The sequence below is a fragment of the Aquarana catesbeiana genome, linkage group LG01, assembly GCF_042186555.1.
Source record: "Aquarana catesbeiana isolate 2022-GZ linkage group LG01, ASM4218655v1, whole genome shotgun sequence".
Lineage (NCBI taxonomy): Eukaryota > Metazoa > Chordata > Amphibia > Anura > Ranidae > Aquarana > Aquarana catesbeiana.
In genome coordinates, this window is record NC_133324.1 from 64,811,690 (window position 1) to 64,832,329 (window position 20,640).

A 20,640-nucleotide genomic window follows, 5' to 3' on the forward strand; every position below is an offset into this window, starting at 1 on the left:
TTTGTTTAATCCAGTTGTGAATTTATTGCAACTCTTTGAGGAGCCTTTAAAAAAAAATACACTTGTCTGTTTTTAAATTAACCATGTTGTAATGCCCTGCAACTCCGTTTGGGAAAGAAATTTATAGAACTCCTTTCCAATCAGGCTGTACTGCATTGCACAGTGCTGTCAATCTAATGCAAAGGACTAATTGATAGGAACAGAGAGAACAGAGGAATAGCCTAATTAGTGACCTGCGGCTCATTTGCTAAACACGATTAGTCTGTGACCAGGCTGTACTGTTTAACTACTTAAGTTCTTTAGACGTGCCTGGTACATGCAGAGCCTAAGGAGCAGCTGTACAGGTTGCGTTTTAGGTCTAGCAAACATAGAAAAGAAGATTTACTTACCTGTTCCTCTGTGCTGATAGAGCGGTCTCTGCAACGTTTCTCCCCTATGCTCTGACGGTCTAAGATCCTGATGACATCAAGACCCTGCAGGTCCATAGCTCTGCATTGGACAGGATGATGCCAAGTGACGGTCCACCGCCGAAGCATAGGGGAGCTCCACCTGCCCGGGCAGAGGTGGAGGATCAAGTACAATAAAGTACTTCCCATCTCCCCAAGACAAAACGAGCAGTTAAAGTGGTTCTATAGGCTGAAGGTTTTTTTTTTTCTTTTTACCTTATGGCATTGTCTTCATTAAGGTGTGCATGCAGCCTCCCCCCCACCCCTTTATACTTGCCTGATCCCAATCTCGATCCAGCACTGCACGAGAGCTGAGGCTCTCTCACTCCTCATTGGCTCAGACACAGCAGCGGGAGCCATTGGTTCCTGCTGCTGTCAATCGCAGCCAGTGGGGGGGGGTAGAGCTGCTCTCTGTGTGTCTATGGACACACACAGCTGGCTCGAGGTCGAGCCCGTACAAGTGCCCCCATAGCAAGCAGCTTGCTGTGGGGGTGGGGGGAGCCAGGAGCTCCGGCGGGGTACCTGAGAAAAAGAGGATCAGGACTGCTCTGTGCAATACTATTGCTCAGAGCAGTTGAGTATAGCATGTATTTTTTTTTTTTTTTATTATTAAATGTTTGAAGTCACTTTTAGGCCCCTTTCACACATGTGGACCGTATGTCTGTATTTCATCCATCTGTTGATCCATCGGATGAAATACGGACATACATGCATCCCTATGGGATAGCGGGTGTCAGCGGATGTACATCCGCTAACACCCGATATCATCCGGCCCCGCTATTGTCCGATTCTGCAGACGGAAGAAAATCTTATTTTTCTATCAGTCTGCAGAGCGGATGGGAGGAACACGGACAGACGGTCCGTGTTCCTCCGATCCCCCATAGGGGAGAGCGGAGATCTGACAGGGCGGTCCCTGCGCAGTGTGCGGGTCCCGCCCTGTCATCCGCCGGCTCAGCTGGGGAAAACGGAGAGATCCCCGCTGAGCAGCGGATGTTCACGGGTCGGATCAACACGGATCCGTCCTGTGTGAAAGGGGCCTAAGCCTTCCAGTGTGGGTGCAGGTTATACTTACTTGCTCTATGGAAAGATATTGCACAGAAAAGTGACTTTACACACTTCTGGAAGTCCCCCCACCATCGCTGTCGGCTTCCCCCTACTTTTTGGTGTCTCCTGCAGCAAGCCAGGTGCTAAGGAAGCGTTCGTGCTGCCAAGCATCGGTAAGCCACGCCCCTCACTTCCTCCTCACAGGAGTCTGACTGACAGTAGCAGGAGCCTATATATAGTGAATGGAGCAGTGCTGGAGCTGTGACTTGGAGCCAGATAAGTGTTTAGAGACAGAGGAGGGTAATATAAGTAAGTACTTGGTCTTTTCTTACCTTAATGCAATGAACACATTAAGATAAAAAAAAAATTGGACTTTAGAATCACTTTAAATTGCAGTGCTGGAAATTGGACCAGACAGGTAAATTGGCTCACATATAAATATTTGAGCTGTGTGTTTAGCGAAATTGAGATTTTTTTTTGAATACGTCAAAGTTTCAGCAAAAATTGGGACGTTTCTCTGAAATTTCTGTGATATTCTTTGGGGGCAAAGAGGTGAAATTAAAGCAACCTTGTCATGAAAATGTTAACCAAACAGACATACCTGTAAAATAAGACTTAAAACTTACCTTGTGCCACCAGCTCTCCCTGGTACCTCCCGCTGACCTTCCAGTTATTTACAGGATACAATAGTGACATGGAGGTCAGGTGGAAGAACCAGTTAGAGCTGCGGGAGAGCGGGAGATTGACGCATCCGGAAGTGTCATCTCTTCAAAGGAAGATTTCTTGTTGATCTGGTGACACAGACAGCAGAAAGGTGAGCATTCATAGGCTTATTTTACAGGTATGTTTGTAAAAGCCCTTTCACACCAAGGCAGTTTTCAGGCGTTTTAGCGCTAGAAATAGCGCCTGTAAAGCGCCTGAAAACTGCCTCCCAAAGTGTGAGCCTGAATGCTTTTAAACTGGAACGGTGCGCTTTCGGGACGTTAGAAATTTCTGCAAGCAGCATCTTTGGGACGGTTTGGGAGCGCTGTATACAGCGCTCCCAAAACGCCCCTGCCCATTGCAATGAACGGGCAGCACTTTGGAAGCGCCGCAACATGGGTGTTTTTAACCCCTTCTTTGGGTTTAAAAAGCTCCCCGCTGGTGGCCGAAAAGCGCCGCTAAATCAGCGGTAAAGCGCCGCTAAAATGAGCAGCGCTTTACCGCTATTGCCGGGCAGCCCCAGTGTGAAAGGGGTCTTAGGGAAATTTTTTCTTTTTTTTATTCTGAGCTGCCTTAAAGTGTTTTTTTTTCCTAAAATAAAAAACAAGATCTACCTATTTGCTCTATGCACTAGTCTTGCACACAGTGGCCCCGAACCTTCTCTTCTGGGGTCCCACACTGGCGCTCTCTGTTCCACCTCTTTTTCGAGTCCCACACTGGTGCTCTCCGCGCCTCCTCCTCCTCTCCGGGTCCCACGCTGGTGCTCTCTTCTCCTCCTCTTCTCCGCGTGCCCATGTAGCAAGCCGCTTGCTATGGGGGCACATGTGCGGGCGCATTTCCCAGCCAGGCTGTGTGCGGCCATAGACACACACAACGTGGCTTGGCCCTGTCCCCCTTCTCTCTCCTCTCAGGATTTGGTTGACAACAGCAGAAGCCAATGGTTCACGCTATCTGCAAAGCCTGTGAGACCAGAAAGACGGGACAGGGCTAGATTGGTACAGGACTCTGGTAAGTGTTTAAGGGGGTTGGGGGGAGCTACTATTGAAAGGTTTTTATCTTAATGCATAAAAACAAATGTAACGAAACGTCACACACTCTGCTTGAGTGCTTCCGTCATATACCACTTCCTCCCAGTCTGGGCACAGATATCAGATATTCCAACCGCTCCCAAGCACAAAACAAGGCAACACTTGTTTCACTGCTAACATGGACTGTTTATTTTATTTAGAATCAAAAATTACAAGACTTTATATGCCGTTGGAACCTCCTCTAACAATACAACTGTAACCTAATTAACATGAGCTAGTTTACTAAATCATTTACCCAGACTAGGTGACTATTCAATACACATTACCATAAACATCAACACAGGGTTAATTAGAACAAACAACAATGTGTGGAATACCCTTAGAACCTGTGGTAAGCCAGACTAGACTCATTTACATTAAACACATTATAGCAGACAACAAGACAGGTAGTTGGAGTTGCTGACATCAGCATCTCCTCACAGTATGTGTCCCAACAGTATGAATCAGTCTTATCAGCAGGGGGGCTGCTGGAGGAATCCCCCTCCTCAGCCTAGTCATCAACAAACTATAGTAGGAGTAGACTGTTCGTCTCCTAGCCAGTCCTGGAGGCCAATGTGATCAGCTCACTCAATTAACATGTTCAGTTCAGAATCAAACAAACCAATAATAGTCTTTACATATATATCCTGGGAGATACTGAGGGATAAATATTACTGTCCCATTTTAAGCAATCCAAGACATACCCTCATTTCCCATATGGCATACACAGGGTCCCCAGAGTCTGTGTGTCCTGGGGGACCAGAACCCGAATCCACAGTAATACCACCTCAAGAGTCCCCAGGCATACAGCTCACAAAGAGCACTGTTCCCCAAATGCCAGGGCCCATAATCGGTCAGCAAGAGGCTTGCATTCAGTCCCCTCCAAAAGCCTCTATCCCGGGTAAGTCTGTTACAACAAACCCTTAACTTTTTCCAACCACTTTAAAGTGGAAGTAAACTCCCATGCATAGTTTTTACCTATAGGTACTGTGCACCGTTTAGGAGATATACTGTAGATGCAGTCGGTGACGTCACTGGCACATGCGCTCTGGAGGAACGGCCACCCGGGCTGTTCCTTCAGAGTCCTGTGCCGTAAATTGCGGCTCGGGAGTGACGGCGTTGCAGCTCCGGCCGCTCGCACAGCCGGAGTGTGTGGACCCGGAAGGAAGACCGGGTGAAGATGGAAGCCCAGTCAGCGGTGACAGCGCATCGCTGGAGGGCTTTGTTCTAAGGTAAGTTTCACATAATATGCTAGTATGCAATGTATACTAGCATATTATGATATTGCCTTGCAGGTTAAAAAAAAAATCAATGATTTACTACCGCTTTAAGGTGTTTTTTAAGGGTTCTAAGGCGTTTTTAAATGGCTCCTGAGGGTTATGGAAGCTACATTCAGTTATCCCAGACCTGTTCTTGTGCCAAAAAACTGCCCCTCCATAGGCAGGGACATGGAATTGGATATTCAGGAACCCTAACGCTAATCCTTTGCTTTTAAACACTCATGTGATCACACCTTTCTGATAAAGGGGTTGTAAATCCTTGTCTTTTTTTTCACCTTAATGCATCCTATGAAACACCTGCCAGTCACCAGCCCCCCACCCCCGGTTACATACCTGAGCCCCCGTATTTCACTCTGTGAGGGCGCGCTGTCCCTCTCTCCACGGGGTCTCTTGATTGGATAGATTGATAGAAGCGCAGCCATTGGCTCACGCTGCTGTCAATCAAATCCTATGATGGGGGGGCGGGGCCGAGTCCGACATTCGTGTCTAAGGCTCGGGGGGGGGGGGGGGGAGCGCTTCTCCCAGGGGGTTATCTGATGTGAGGAGGAGCCGAGAGAGCCGTCGAGGGACCCCAAAAGAGGATGTTCGGGGCCACTCTGTGCAAAACGAGCTGCAGAGTGGAGGTAAGTATAACATGTTTGTTGTTTTTAAAAAATAAACGATCCTTTACAATCATTTTTAATAAAGGGGTCGTTTAGGTTTGGCTTTTTTTTTTTTTTTTTTTATATCAAAGCAAAATTTTTTTTTACTTCTGCCTGCAAAGGATTATATAGAATTTGTAATAATTATACGATAGGTGAGCTTTCTGACTTTAATGCAGTTCTCTGGATAGTATTAATTCACTGAGTGCCCACTCCACTAGACTGACATCTGCCCATGAAGACATTTTATTGTTTGCATAACTCTTCCCAAGAGCCAGCCTAGTGGTTGCATCTGGTCTGAGGGCCCCTGAGGCCGGGAGCTGTGAAGTTTTCAGGAAGCTATGTACAGCACCCTGCCTCTCCCACCAGCCATGATCTGCCTGCATTGCATAGAGAAGCATAGAGCATGTTGATTGGGGGGGGGCTGGGAGAAACCAATGAAGGCAAAATCTAAGCAGGTTTAACTTTAGCATTAAAGCGTTGTTGTCTCTTTAAACAGCAGTCCAGCTGCAAATGAAGCTGCTCCGGTGGAAGTAAAGGTGGTTGCTCCAGAGCCGGTGAAGAAACCGATCAAAGAGAAACATATCATCAAGGAGATGGAGCTGATAACCGTGCAGGAATTTGAAAGTGTCCCTGCGTAAGTAGAACTATAATAAAGGAATAACATTTATACTTAGAAATGGACACATTTGATTGGCTGATCCTACCTGCCGTCTGCTATCTCGTGGTGTAGGATCTGTGCTGTTTGCTCCTCTTTCTGTGCACATCCAGAACCCTTGAAGAGTCCTTGCTTCCCCATAGATTGTTTGTTTTTGTTTTTGATCCAGTTTCAGGCTTTGCACTAACTTGCTTCGGCCATAATGCAGTTTATAGACTTCCATGGTTTTCAGAGACTCAAAACAATCCATAAGTTATTCCCCCTGGCTCTGGTCTCTGATCCCTGCTACTAGACTGTATATCTGCAGTTTGTGCCGCTGTCCGGCACAGGTCCAATCTCCCAATAGCTGAGTATTACTATGAAATTTTTCTTTTCATTAAAGTGGATCTGAGCACCACAAACCAAAAGCGGTCGTTGCAATACTTTATGTCACACCATATTTGCGCAGCCCAATTTTTTTTTATAATGTTACGCCGAGTAAATTAATACCCAACATGTCACACTTCAAAATTGCGCCCGCTCATGGAATGACAACAAACTTTTACCGTTTAAAAACCTCCATAGGCGACGTTTAAAAGTTTTCTACAGGTTGCATGTTTAGAGTTACAGAGGAGTTCTAGTGCTAGAATTATTACTCTCGCTCTAACAATCGTTGTGATACCATACATGTGTGCTTTGAACACCATTTTCATATGCGGGCGCCACCTACGTATGCGTTCGCTTCTGCATCCGAGCACGTTGGGACGGGGAGCTTTTAACATTTTTTTTTTTTTTTATTTATTTATTTTACTTTTTATTTTTACACTGTCCTTTTTAAAAATAAAAAAATGGGTCACATTTATTCCTATTACAAAGAATGTAAACACCCCTTGCAATAGAAAAATTAAAGTATGACAGGACCTCTTAAATGTGAGATCTGGGGTCAAAAAGACCTCAGGTCTAACATTTACACTAAAATGCAAAAAAAAGAAAAAAATTTCCCCTTTAAGACCATTGGGCGGAAGTGACGTTTGATGTCGCTTCCGCTATTCAATGTTATGGAGCCGAGCGGGGGCCCTCTCCTGCCCCGATAAAAGTGAATTTGCAGCGCAGGCCACTTTTATCTGAAAGATAGCCACTTGCCATTCTTGAAATACTGGGGTTATGGCAGATATCTGCTGCCAAAACAACCATATTTAGCGTCAAAGTACTGACGTACAATGACGGCAATTTGCGCTAAGTGGTTAAGAAAACTCTCCCATGCATCCATGTCTCCATGATTTATTTTATTGAGAGACCACTTTGAAAAACACCCCCTGGCATTTCTGGCTGTGGCCATCTTGAGTAAGGGCAAATGACTCATGTAGCATTTACTTCCTGGAATCCATCTGCCCTTAGCTCAGGAGGGCGTGCTTGGCTGAAAAAACCCCTCCTGAAGACTCCTGGGATGTATGGCATTTGCCTAGGCAAGAGACCAGGAAGTAACTGAAGAAATGCAAAAAATTAAATAAAAAAGTTTAAGACAAGTAAATACAATATACTTTCTCATCTATTTACTAATTCCAGCAGCATGAGGATTAAATTGACCCTAAAAAAAAAACGTGTTATACTTGCCTGCTCTGTGTAATGGTTTTGCACAGAGCAGCCCAGATCCTCCTGCCGAGTGCCCCCCACAGCAAGCAGCTTGCCAAGGGGGCACCCAAGCTGAGCCGCTGCTCTGTGTGTCTATTCAGACACAGAGCTGCTACCTTCCCTTGCCCCCTCTCTCTCCTGATTGGCTCACTCATTTTGATTGACTGCAGCAGGAGCCAATAGTGCCCGCTGCTGTGTCTCAGCCAATCAGGAGGAAGAGTTCTGGACAAGTCTTGGACAGCCAAGCCTCTTGTACAACATCGCTGGATCGAGATAGGCTCAGGTAAGCGTGGGGGGGGGGGGGGGGGTCTCATGCACACAGGTATTTTATCTTGGTGCATAGAATGCATTAAGATAAAAAAAAATCTCCTGCTTCTACAACCACTTTAAAAATAATCAATGTTGATTGGGAGAGTGAAGTTCCACTTTAATGTGTCATTTCAGTCAAATTTTAACTAAAGCTAAACCTACTCCCACCCCCATTCTAATACTATTTTATCTGCCCTGTGAAAGAAAAGATGCCTATACTTACATGATCGGCTCCCAAGGTTGGCCTCAGTGTAAAAGAGGGACAACCGACAGGCTGCAGAGCCTGAGTGATAATGTCGCCCATAGGCTTATGATGGGGCAGCAGTTGTCGGCTGTCCCTCCTCTACACCAAAGTCGATGCTGGGACCCGATCATGTGATGGGACTGGATCGGCTTCAGAATAGGCATGTATAGGCATCTTTTCTTTCACAAGGAAAATAGAATAATCTTTGAATGGGGGGTGGGGAGCCTATAGCCTTAGAATTTGACTAAAATGAATAAGTTCACCTTTTGGGAACATGTTTTTAGGGTGGAACATGGTCCCGCAGCTGCAGCCGCTCCCCAATTTCCAACCCACCCCCCCTTCAGACAGCAAGCCGGGGATCTTCTCCCCACACCAGCTGTCACTGTTTGAAAAGAGCGGGGCCATGTGTTGCTCCGCCCACACAGCCGCTTCCTTCATTCACAGAGTTCTGTGAATGACATAACTACAAGTACCGACAGTCTTTGTGGCTGATGGCTTGTAGTTTTCAATAAAATTGAATTTATCATTTCAATGAACGTGTCCACCACAACTGGATAAATCAGTTTTGGACGGCTGTGGAAGGTTAAATCGCCTACAAGATCATTAATACATTCAGGGATCTCAGTAAGGAAATCTGAACACAAGTTATCATTCAGTCTTTACTTGGACCTCCTACTTAGCTTGTTGTACAAGACCGCAGTGGCTGTTATGTGACACATCCAAGGCTGGGGCATTGGTGGAGCTTGCAGTGAAGTTAAACTTTGCGATGCGATTGATTAGCTCACGTCTGCATGACCGCTGTCCTTGTTTTATTTGCTTCTCTTTGGCAGATATATGAAGAACCGTTTGACGTACGATCAGATTAACAGCCTTATTGAGGAAATCAACAAGGCCGTTGTGGGAAAATACAAGATCATGCAGCAGCCGCTGAAAAATCTGAACAATTTGGCCAGGAAGCAACTCGGACGATTTAAAGATGACGAATCAAAAGATACAAAAGGTAGACTTAAAGCCAGACTGTGCAAAGTGTAGGAAAGTGACTTTCACTAGCTAATTCACATATAGATTTTGATTTACTAAAGCTGGGAAGTGCAAAATCTGGTGCAGCTGTGCATGGTAGCCAATCCGCTTCTAACTTCAGCTTGTTCAATTAAGCTTTGACACAAAAAAAAACCTGGAAGCTGATTGGTTTCTGATTTTTTTTTTTTTTTTTTTTTTAATGCAGAGCTGCACCAGATTTTAGAAAAATCAACATCTGTCACTGCAAGGACACACAGAAAACAATTGTTTCTTGTGTGTCCCAATGCAGCCCAGAGCTGCATTAAAACGTACACAATAGCATGGCAATGTACAGCAACGCAGCACATCGCACTGCTGTACAGTGTATAGATAAAGTCTACACTTCAAATAAAGTTTTGTCCAAAGCAAAAAAAAAAGCCATGTGATGAATCGCGCACTATGCTGCCCCTATCGTAGTCAGGAATGGACAGCTGCCATTCTAACAGGTGAAGCTTCTGCACTTTTTTTTTTTTTTTTTTTTTTTTATAGTACTAAAGTTTGCCCACACCTACACACTGTCATTGAACTGAGAGACTGCTAGTTTTTAAAGCCCAACTCCGGGTCAAACTATAAAGTTATCCCATGCAGTGCGGGAGCAGTTTAGCTCCAGGGGTCACTGAAAAGCAGATTTACTAATCTGATCCTCCACTCTTCCCCCTTGCTACACTGGTCCCTGCAGCATCTTCTCCCCACCTCTCTAAGGGCCTGACATCAAAGCCAGTGCATTGTAAGGTTGCCAAGAGACATTCCACCACTGGACCTTTTATAGGAGGGTTATCTGCTGGAGGATCAGGTAAGTAAAGATGGATCCTCTCCCGTAGATTAGACTAAACAAGCAGCTAACCCTTGCAATGCAGGCGCAACCCAAGGATAATGTTAGTTTCCCAGAGCTGGGCTTTAAGGGCAGTGGTTGTGGCCAGGTCAATCATTTCTTTATATTTCTGTGGCTCTGTCGTATTAACAGCAGATATACAACCTAAGGGCTTGTTCACACTTGCTCAAAATACTGATGCTTATCAAACGCGCCTATAGAAATAAAGTGGCTGTAAACCCTTACACGCCATTTTTACCTACAGGTAAGCCTACAATGAGGCTTACCTGTAGGTACTGGAAATATCTCCTAAACCTGCACGGTTTAGGAGATATTAACCATATACACTTGCTATAGGGCCCATGCCGTGATCGTCGGCTCCCGTGACTCTGCCACAGTCACAGAGACGGAGTCGACGGCCCCCGGGAAGAAAGAGGGGTGAAGCTAGACGCGGCCATCAGTGGGGACATCGCGGGCTTCGTTTTCAGGTAAGTGCAACATAATGGGCTAGTATGCGATGCATACTAGCCCATCATGCTTTTACTTTGCAGGGGAATAAAGAGGAAGTAAAACCCATGATGGACACTGGCACACCCTAAATTAAAAAGTGCACTCCCTATATAACCCCTCCCACTGATGGGAGTACCTCAGTTTTTTTTCACCAGTATCTAAGGTGTTGGTCACAAGTTAAGATGTGCTGTGCTGAGCTCCACTGGAGCAATCCTTGCTGGGGCTAGCCATGCAGCCGGATCCATTCAAAGTGTCTTTTTGGCCCGAATTGAATGGTACCCAGGCCTCGTATCTGAAGAAACGAGGTTTTGCCTGTAACGCTTCTCTTTTTAGAGAGCTGGACCCCGGGATCCAGTACTTTTTGGTATTAAGGCCATAAAGTTTTACTGGCAGTGGTGCTATTACAGGTCCAGGATTGTGGGTTTCCTTGAGGATCCCCAGCTCCTGAAGGTTTAACGGAACCCACCATGAAGGGTGAAGATTGGGTCTTCCCACCACAGAAAACCCTGCGGCCGGAAAGGTAAGTGGAGTTTTTCTAAGAAATTTTCAAAATTTTCTTATGAATGTCTCCCTTTAATTAGTAAATGTTGTCATGCCTGTGTGTCACCACTGGGGACTGTATAGAGCACTTACATCTCATGCAGAGAGCCCACGATGTGTCCAGGAAACAGCAGTTTTCTCTTCCTCTGGCCGGCAACAGACCTCCGGTAAGTCGGGGGGGGGGGTTTGCCTCCCCTCCAAACGCCCCCTGTGCTGTTTTTTCTTCAGGGTAGGAGCGGTTCGAAAAAGGAAGCGCAAATGGCACGCCGCTCAACGGCTTCCAGGCCCCCACTCTGCCATTTCTTTCTATTGATCCCATAGGATCGGAACCCGCACTCACATGGGAAAAGCTTTCTTTTTAAAGGAGAGAGGAAGGGCCGAAGCGAGAGGGGGGGGTTTAGCGCGGCATTGGTGTCCTCCAACGCCCAGCGTTATCTGGGAATATCTGTTTTAAAGGCACCATTGTTGCTGGCAAGCTGCGGAGGGACACAAGAGCGAAGGTATATATGAGGTTTGGTGACACAGGCATTCCTTTGACACATTTACTACTGCATCAGGCTGAGCATTAATAGCAGCAGCAGAGCTGGACTATTGCTCAAGCAATGCATGCATTCCTTCTAGTAGTACCTCTGCTTTGTGCATCGGGCTATGGTCAGAAGGGAGGTTAAAATCACCTCAAAAAAGGGGCTCTAGAAAGACTATAGTCACTAGGGAGCCTAGACCCATCTCAGAAAAGATGGCGTCCTCCCCTGAGAGTAATATGGCTGGTCAGAATGAGTCATCAGGAGGGGCAAGTGTTGCAGCTGCTTTTAGCATTGCAGCCCCTGTATATATGACTAAAGAGGTTTTTTTTCTCCAACCATTCTAAGTTTGGAGCAAAAAATTGATGCTTTAATCGCATCCCGGTGTGGGACTAAGCGTAAACAGGTCCCCGTCCATTGCTCAGGACCCTCATGCGGAGGAACAAGGGGCGAGAGATGACGAATTTCTTACAGGGGAACAGGAAGAGGCTGATGTCCGAAGAACCTAATACGAAAGGAATTGTTGGGAAAGATGGTGGCTTCTTTCAAGGCTGTTCGTTATGCGCGGTTTCATTTAAGACTGCTGCAAAACAGTATCCTGTCAACTTGGAACAAGAAGGTCCAAGCTCTGGAATTCCCAAAGCGTTGATCCCCCAAGGTGCGTCAGAGCCTTAATTGGTGGTTAATATTCAAAAATCTTTAAAAAGGAAAATCCTTTCTACCATTTACCTGGAAAAGTGGTAACAGATGCCAGCCTTCTGGGCTGGGGAGCAGTCCTGGAAGAAGCGTCTGTCCAAGGGAAATGGTCCCAATCAGAGATGACCTTTCCCGTCAATATTCTACAGATTCGGGTAGTACGCCTGGCCCTGAAGGCCTGGACGCTCAGAGTACGGAATTGTCCTGTCGGGATCCAATCCGACAATGCCACAGCTGTGGTCCGTATCAATCACCAAGGGGGCATCAGAAGACGTGCAGCCCAGAGAGAGGTGAATCGTATTCTATCTTGGGAAAACAACATTCCTTGCCTATCAGCAATTTTCATTCCAGGAAGAGAGAATTGGCAGGCGGACTACTTGAGTCGCCAACAATTGTTTCCGGGAGAATAGTTCCTTCACCTCGACATCTTTCTGTCAATATGCCAAAAATGGGGAGTTCCAGACGTGGATCTGTTTGCGTCCAGGTTCAACAACAAGATCGACAACTTTGTGTCAAGGATAAGGGATCCAATGGCATACGGAACAGATACCCTGTTTTTTTCAGTGGGATCAGTTTTTCACTGATCTATGCGTTACCTCCTGTTCTGCTGCTTCCGCGCCTTCTCACAGGATCAAGCAAGAAGGGAAGGAGGTGATTCTTGTGGCCCAGGAGATCTTGGTTTTCCGAGATCGTAAAAATGGCGGTAGGGGACCCTTGGATCCTACCACTATGGGCAGACCTTCTCTCACAAGGTCCGGTATTCCATCCTACCTTACAAACGCTAAATTTAGCGGTTTGGCTATTGAGATCCACATTCTAAAAGATCGTGGGCTGTTAGCTTCAGTAGTTTCTACTTGGTTAATGTTAGGAAGCCGACCTCCAGAGTCATATACTATAGAGTCTGGAAGGCATATGTCTCCTAGTGTAAATCCAGGTGTTGGCACCTCAGGAAATATGTCATAGGTAGGATCCTTGAATTCCTACAGATAGGATTAGAAATTAAGCTGGCCTTGAGTACTGTCAAGGCCAGATGTCGGTTTTATCTGTGTTTTTTCAACAACCACTTGCTTCACACACTCTGGTTCATAACTTTATTCAGGGGGTAACGTGGATTAATCCTCCAGTCAGGTCACCCCTGAACCCTTGGGACTTAAATTTAGTCCTGTCGGCTTTACAGAAGCAGCCTTTTGAGCCAATACGAGATATTCCCCTGGTCCTCTTGACGAGGAAAAATAATTTTCTTGGTTGCCATATCTTCTGCAGGAAGAGTATCAGAGTTGGCTGCTCTTTCTTGTAAAGAGCCATATTTGATTATTCATAAGGATAAGGTTGTATTGCAGCCTCATCCTAAATTCCTACCGAAGGTAGTGTCAGGTTTTCATTTAAGCCAGGATATTGTTCTGCCTTCATTTTGTCCAGAACCTCGTTCTGTGGAAGAGAGGTCACTACATTCTCTTGATGTGGTGCGAGCAGGCAAGGTCTATTTAAAGGTGACCGCTCAGATTCGTAAAACAGATGTTTTGTTTGTGTTGCCAAACGGTCCTAAAAGAGGACAGGCAGCGTCGAAATCTATTTCTAAATGGATTTGTCAAGTGATTGTTCAAGCTTATGGTTTAAAGAGGAAAATTCTTCCTTTTCATGTTAAAGGGCACTCCACCAGGGCTGTTAGTGCTTCTTGGGCAGTGCATCACCAAGCACCCATGGCTCAGATCTGCAAGGCCGCAACTTGGTCTTCAGTCCATACATTTACCAGATTTTCTTTCAAGTAGATGTAAAAAGACATGAGGATATCGCCTTTGGGCGCAGTGTACTGCAGGCTGCAGTATAAGTCCTCTAGTCTCTTGGTGCCCTACTTTTGTTGTGTCTCCCTCCCTTCAGTTGGCATTGCTATGGGACATCCCACATAGTAACTACTATGGCTCTGTGTCCCCTGATGTACTATAAGAAAATAGGATTTTTATAACAGCTTACCTGTAAAATCCTTTTCTATGAAGAAAAGGATTTTACGGGACACAGAGGGACACAGAGGTCCCTCCCTTCTTTGGTATACACGTGTATTGCGTTGCTACAAAACTGAGGTACTCCCACCAGTGGGAGGGGTTATATAGGGCGTGCACTTTTTTATTTTAGGGCGTGCCAGTGTCCATCACTTGAAGGTGGCCTATAACCCACATAAAAATTACTATGGCTCTGTGTCCCGTGATGTACTTCAAAGAAAAGGATTTTACAGGTAAGCTGTTTATAAAAATCCTATTTATTTTTTATACTGTACTGCGTTACTTTGACAATTGGGCAGTCTTGTGACGATTATGTCCTTTTTTCCCACAAATAGAGCTTTCTTTTGGTATTTGATCACCTCTGCGTTTTTTTATTTTTTGCTCCATAAACAAGAAAACAACCAAACTTTTTGAAAAAAAAAAAAAAATTTTTTTTACTTTCTGCTCTAAATCATAGCCAAAAAAAATGTAAAAAATCGAATTTCTTCATTAACTTAGGCCAATATGTATTCCACTACATATTTTTGGTTAAGAAAAAAAATCCCAATTAGCGTATATTGATTTGCACAAACTATGGGATAGATTTATGGGATTTTTATTTATTTTATTTTTCTACTAGTAATGGCGGCAGTCAGCGACTTTTAGCAGGACTCCGGTATTGCAGAGGACAAATCTGACACTTTTGACACTTTTTTTTTTTTTTTCTTCTTTTTGTTGACCAGTGACACTATTACAGTGATCACTGCTAAAAATATGCACTGTCACAGTACTGACACTGGCAGGGAAGGGGTTAACATCTGGGGCGATCAAAGGGTTAAATGTGCTTCCTGTGAGTGCTTTCTTACTGTGTGGGGGATGGTTTAATTGTAGGAAGACAGAGATCCATGTTCCTGCTTAGCAGAAAGACAAGATCTCTGTCTGTCTTCCTTACTAGTAGAACAGCAATTTGCCTTGTTTTCATAGGCAGACCGCCGTTCTGCCTCTCTTGGAATGATTGTCGGGTTTCCAGCGGACAGCGGCCTGACACTTTTTTTTTTTTGGGGACCAGTGACACTACTACAGTGATCACTGCTAAAAATATGCACTGTCACTGTACTAATGACACTGGCAGGGAAGGAGTTAACATCAGGGGCGATCAAAGAGTTAAACGTGTGCCTAGCTGGTGATTCAGTGTAGTGGGGGAGGTGCTTTTACTGGTGGAAGGCATGGATCGGCGATCCTGCTTTTACAGAAACACCGGAGTCATGCCTTCTGTACTGCCAGAATGGCGATCTGCCTTGTTTACATAGGCAGATTGTCGTTCTGCCTGTGTACAGTACGATCAGCGGGTGCCGGCAGACATCAGGGTCCGCGCTGGGTAGATTCGCAGTGGGAGCGAGCTGCTGCTGTGCAAACCGGCGCCCCGATACCCGGAAGTGCAGGACCGCGTATATCTATGTGATCTGGTGCAGAGCGGCCGCCCTGTAGCAGTAAATGTGATATAAGATAGTTGGCAACTGGTTAAGAAGTAAAAGTTCTGGCAGGCAAAGAAGTGTGGGGGTCCCCACAGAGGTCTCCTTTCTTTTCTGTCTAAGTCAAAAGGAGTATTTTCAGATTCCTCTCAGCCCGTTACATAAATGCACACGGAACACATAATAAATTGTAATCTAATCTGTCTTTTTTATTTATCTCCCCCTCCAGGTCAGTTTTTTATTGTAGATCAAGATATCAAAGAATTCACCCAGCAGAAGGTGGATAAAAGATTCCATGGAATGCTGAACATCCTGCGACATTGCCATAGAATGCGGGAGATGCGCGGTAAAGGAATAGTGCGCTATGTTATCTGTTAATCGCCAAAAAAAAAAAAACGCACCAGGAACTATTCAAATCCTTTCCTATCAGGAAGTCATAAACAGTTTATTGAATCGTACTAATTAAAAGGAAACTTTGCTGAGACAATCCTTTTGGCTCCCTGGCCGTCGATTTTATAAAAGTTTCAGTACTTCTTGCTGATTGGGAATTCTGACCTAAATCTACCTAAATGTTTTGTTTCAGATAGAGCAGTGAAGGGTGTCAGATCCTTTGTCTGTATTTTATCGCTGTTCGCGTCCCTATTGGGGTGACTTTCCTTCTGTCAGCACAGAAGTGATTGGACACTTCTCCAGCAGGGACAAAGGTAGGCAACCATATTTTTGGTAGAGCTGGGAAAGTTTGGAACTTCTGTGACAGTGGATTGTATTACTGGTGATGCCCAAAATGCCCATTTCTTACACAGGCATTACAGGGACACAAAGTGTAAAATGGGGTCACAGCAGTGGCGCCTGGTGCTCCATCGGTCGGGGGGCGGCAGACGAACCTGACCACGTACCCCCCCCGGTTGCTGGCTCACTTAACCCTTCAGGGAGAGATCAGTCTGAGGAGGGGGGGGGGGGAGGGATGTCTGGTGTCCGTGCACACTCACCTCTCCTCTCTGGTAGTCTGCTGGCGGGGATCCTCTGCCTCCTGCCACATCAGATCCAACACAGACCGGGCACCCAGAGATCACCACACACAGCCCGATCGCTGACCCAGATCCAATCATCCCTGATGGGTGACAGTGAGGGCAGGTCGTCTGGGCACAGCCACCGGACGACCAGAACGGAGCTCACAGCCCGCACTCTTCTCTCATCTCCCTGTAGCGGCCAGAGTTGAAAAACGTTTCCCCGACTCGGTGTTGCCAGCAGTCAGGCTCGTCCTTCCATCCCCCCCATATCCGCTGTCCTGTCACTCCGATCACAGGCCAATGGGATCGATTCTCCTTTCAGGAAACGGGTCTCGGGACCAGCTTCCTGATTGGCCGGGAGGAGAATCTGTGTGACAATAGCGAATATTCATTCGCTATTGTCACACAACTGGATGGGCTCTGCACCCCGAGTCCATTCTTTTTTTGAAGCCTATTTGAGCCTCTGGCTCTAATCACGTGCTTCAAAGAAAAAAACCCCAGATTGGAATCCATGCGTCTGCATGTAGGTTAGGGGTCTGGCGCATGGATGGGGAGCGGCGCTGGGTCACAGTAAGCCTCAGTTCACACTAGATGCGGTGGAATTCCCAGTGGATTCCACACTGCATCAAAATGGCAACTCGTTCATGCAAACTGATTACGGACTGTATGTTAACAACACTCTGCAATCGGTTTGCAGAATCGGATCGCATGAGTGTGAACAGCCATGCGATCTAATTCTGATGCGGACAAAAAAAAGGGTCCTTCACGAGTTTGGTGGAAATGTGGTGCGATTTGAGCCATCAAATCGCACCCCATAGACACCGCATGTAATTAACACAGAAATGTGCTACGATTCCTGTGTGAATTACATGCGGTGTCCCGCGTGTGTGTGAACCCGGGATAAAAATAACAAGTAGAGCGGTGTGGGGCACTGGAACTCTTCAAGCAATAGGTGTTTTCGGTGAGGTCCTAACCAGTGTTGATGGAATGATTCTCTCGTTAAGCACTCCTACCAGGAATGGTGGCTGAATGTCAGCTCCTTGCTGAAGTGAGAACTGGGTGTTCAAGGAAGAAAGTGCTAGAATCCGAACTATAGTCCTGAGCTATAATATTATTTAGACTCTTGTGTAAAAAAAAAAACATTTTGGGGTTCAGACCTCCTTCTTCAGGACTTGGTATACATGAACAGAGTGGATACTGGAATGATAAAATTGTAATAATCCTGATGAGTAATTCTAATAATAGTTCAGATGCTGATTAATGGCCTCATGCACACGATCTGAATATCGTACGAAAACGGTCGTCCGAGGAAGGATCGTACGATATTCGGATCGTGTGTACACAACTTTCGACAGCCGATCACGACCGTTCATCTGATTTATTATTAGATCGGACATACACGAAAATTTTCCTTGTACGATTCCAGATCTTAAGATTTTTGTTTAGTCAGTATAGTTGTCCTCCGAAAATACAATACGAATACATTACAACACATGACATCACTTCCGATTTTTTTTTTTTTTTTTTTTGTCTGTCGTACGAGAATTTTCGTGACTTTATTTAGCTATTCAATTCCTACTTGCAACTAGAACGGTCGTACGATATTCGGAACGTGTGTACGAGGCATAAGGAACCTTGCTTGACCATTACCTTTTTAGTTACTCTTTAGGAGCCCTCTGATTTTATCAGTCCAGTAAATGTTTAAAGCAGAGTTCCACTGGTTTATGAGTATATTAAAAGTCAGCAGCTACAAAAAGTTTTTAGCTGCTGACTTTTAATAAACCGACACTTGCCTGTCCCACAGTCCAGAGATGCGGCCGCCCGAAGCCTCCGTTCTCTCCCCCTCCTCTTCGTGGCGCCGACATTGTAAGTGTGGGCACCCGGCTGTGACCGTTTGCGGCTTCACAGCCGGGTGTGCACTGCGTGAGCTGTACTGCTCTCCGTCAATGTTCTGGGACCTGTGACGTGTCCCAGAACATTGCCGTGAAGGAGGGGCCGTCTAGGGGGAGAGGCGGACAGAAATCGGAAGGAGGAAGTGGGACAGGAAGTCCCACTCCAAACCAGGTACCCAGCCCCCCCCAAAAAATGACATGCCAATTGTGGCATGTCAGGGGGCTAGGAATACTTAAAGCAAAAGTTCCACTTTTGGAACTTCACCCAAAAGGGGACATTCTGCTTGTCTGCCTCCTCTCTCCTTGCTCTGCAAGTTTTGGCACTTTGGGGGTTTTTTTTGGGGGGGGGGGGGGGCTGGGGGTACCTGGTTTTGACAGGTAACCACTTCCGGTCAGTTCGCAGCAATGATGCGATTCCCCCATCAACACAGACGGTGTTAGGGAGAATCCCTCTCGCTGAGCCTTTTTTTTTTTTTTTTTTCCCTGGGGGGGGGGCTGTAGAAGACAGTGATTATTGCTAGCGGCTATAGAAGTAAAATCCAACAGGCTGGTAATACCCAAGTTGATTGATCGATCAACTTTGTACATTCAGCCTGCTCATGCATGGTTTGAATCTCAGCCAGTTCCTGCTGAACCGGCAGAGATTCGAACCATCTATGGCCGACCGAAGAGTCCCGTCGTAAACAGAGAAAAAAAAACATATTTGTGGCGCACACCGCTGTTGTCATACTACGGCATTACAATATGGCCCCTCCATGGCTAATCGATCCCTGCCGTTCTTCAGCTGGGATGCTAATCAAATCCCCTAATATAGGGGAGCCGTTAACGGCCCGTACACACAATCCGAATATCGTACGACCTTTTTTCACTTAATAGTCGCAAGTAGAAATTGAATAAAGTCAAGAAAATTTTCGTACGACAGGAAAAAAAAAAAATCAGAAGTGATGTAATGTGTTAATGTATTCCTATTGTATTTTCGGACGACAACTGTGCTGACTAAACGAAAATCGTACGAGGAAAATTTTCGGGCATGCCCGTTCGAATAATATTGGATGAACGGTCGTGATCGGCTGTCGCAAGTAGTGTACACACGATCCGAAAATCGTAGGATTCTTCCTCGGACGACACTTTTCGTACGATATTCGGATGGTGTGCACGGGCCATAAGGCTGGCTTCACATCAAAGCATTGCAGCCAGGTGCACATTGCTGCAAAACACACGTAAGGTACAATCGGTGTTGTGGTGCCTTTTTTCATTTTGAATGTCACCACAATGCACATTCCTGAACACACTCACATTGCAGCATTCCGCAATCAACGGATGAGAACCATTCCTATGTGGTGGTGAGGCTTGTTTGGTGCATTGTGGTGATTTGACATCCCTATGAAAATGAATGGGCTGCCCTAATGCAACTCAAATTCACAAAATACCACCCATCAAACGTACACTATACTACCAAAAGTATTGGGACACCTGCCTTTACACGCACATGAACTTTAATGGCATCCCAGTCTTAGTCCGTAGGGTTCAATATTGAGTTGGCCCACCCTTTGCAGCTATAACAGCTTCAACTCTTCTGGGAAGGCTGTCCACAAGGTTTAGGAGTGTGTCTATGGGAATGTTTGACCATTCTTCCTGAAGAGAATTTGTGAGGTCAGGTACTGATGTTGGATGAGAAGGTCTGGCTCGCAATCTTCGCTCTAATTCATCCCAAAGGTGTTCTATCGGGTTGAGGTCAGGACTGTCATGTTCCTCCACCCAAAACTCGCTCATCCATGTTTTTATGGACCTTACTTTGTGCACTGTCATGTTGGAACAGGAAGGGGGCATCCCCAAACTCTGAGCGTGTCCAAAATATCTTGGTATGCCGACGCCTTAAAAGTTCCTTTCACTGGAACTAAGGAGCCAAGCCCAACCCCTGAAAACAACCACACACCATAATCCCCCCTCCACCAAATGATTTGGACCAGTGCACAAAGCAAGGTCCATAAAAACATGGATGAGCGAGTTTGGGGTGGAGGACACCTTTGGGATGAATTAGAGTGGAGACTGCGAGCCAGGCCTTCTCATCCAACATCAGTGCCTGACCTCACAAATGTGCTTCTGGAAGAATGGTCAAACATTCCCATAGACACACTCCTAAACCTTGTG

At 45.8% G+C, this 20,640-nt stretch overlaps 1 protein-coding gene across 2 annotated transcripts in view; it reads left to right on the forward strand.

The window, feature by feature from the left end:
- The window catches only part of SKA1 (spindle and kinetochore associated complex subunit 1), a 31,479-nt gene extending 11,477 nt beyond the window's left edge, over positions 1-20,002 (forward strand). For both annotated transcript variants that reach the window (XM_073619706.1, XM_073619697.1), the window contains exons 5-7: positions 5,680-5,817; positions 8,833-9,002; positions 15,817-20,002. In XM_073619706.1, the coding sequence (XP_073475807.1) occupies positions 5,680-5,817; positions 8,833-9,002; positions 15,817-15,965 (457 nt within the window). In that variant the 3' untranslated portion in view covers positions 15,966-20,002. The remainder of the gene's footprint in view (positions 1-5,679; positions 5,818-8,832; positions 9,003-15,816) is intronic.
- The last annotated feature ends 638 nt before the right edge of the window (positions 20,003-20,640 follow it).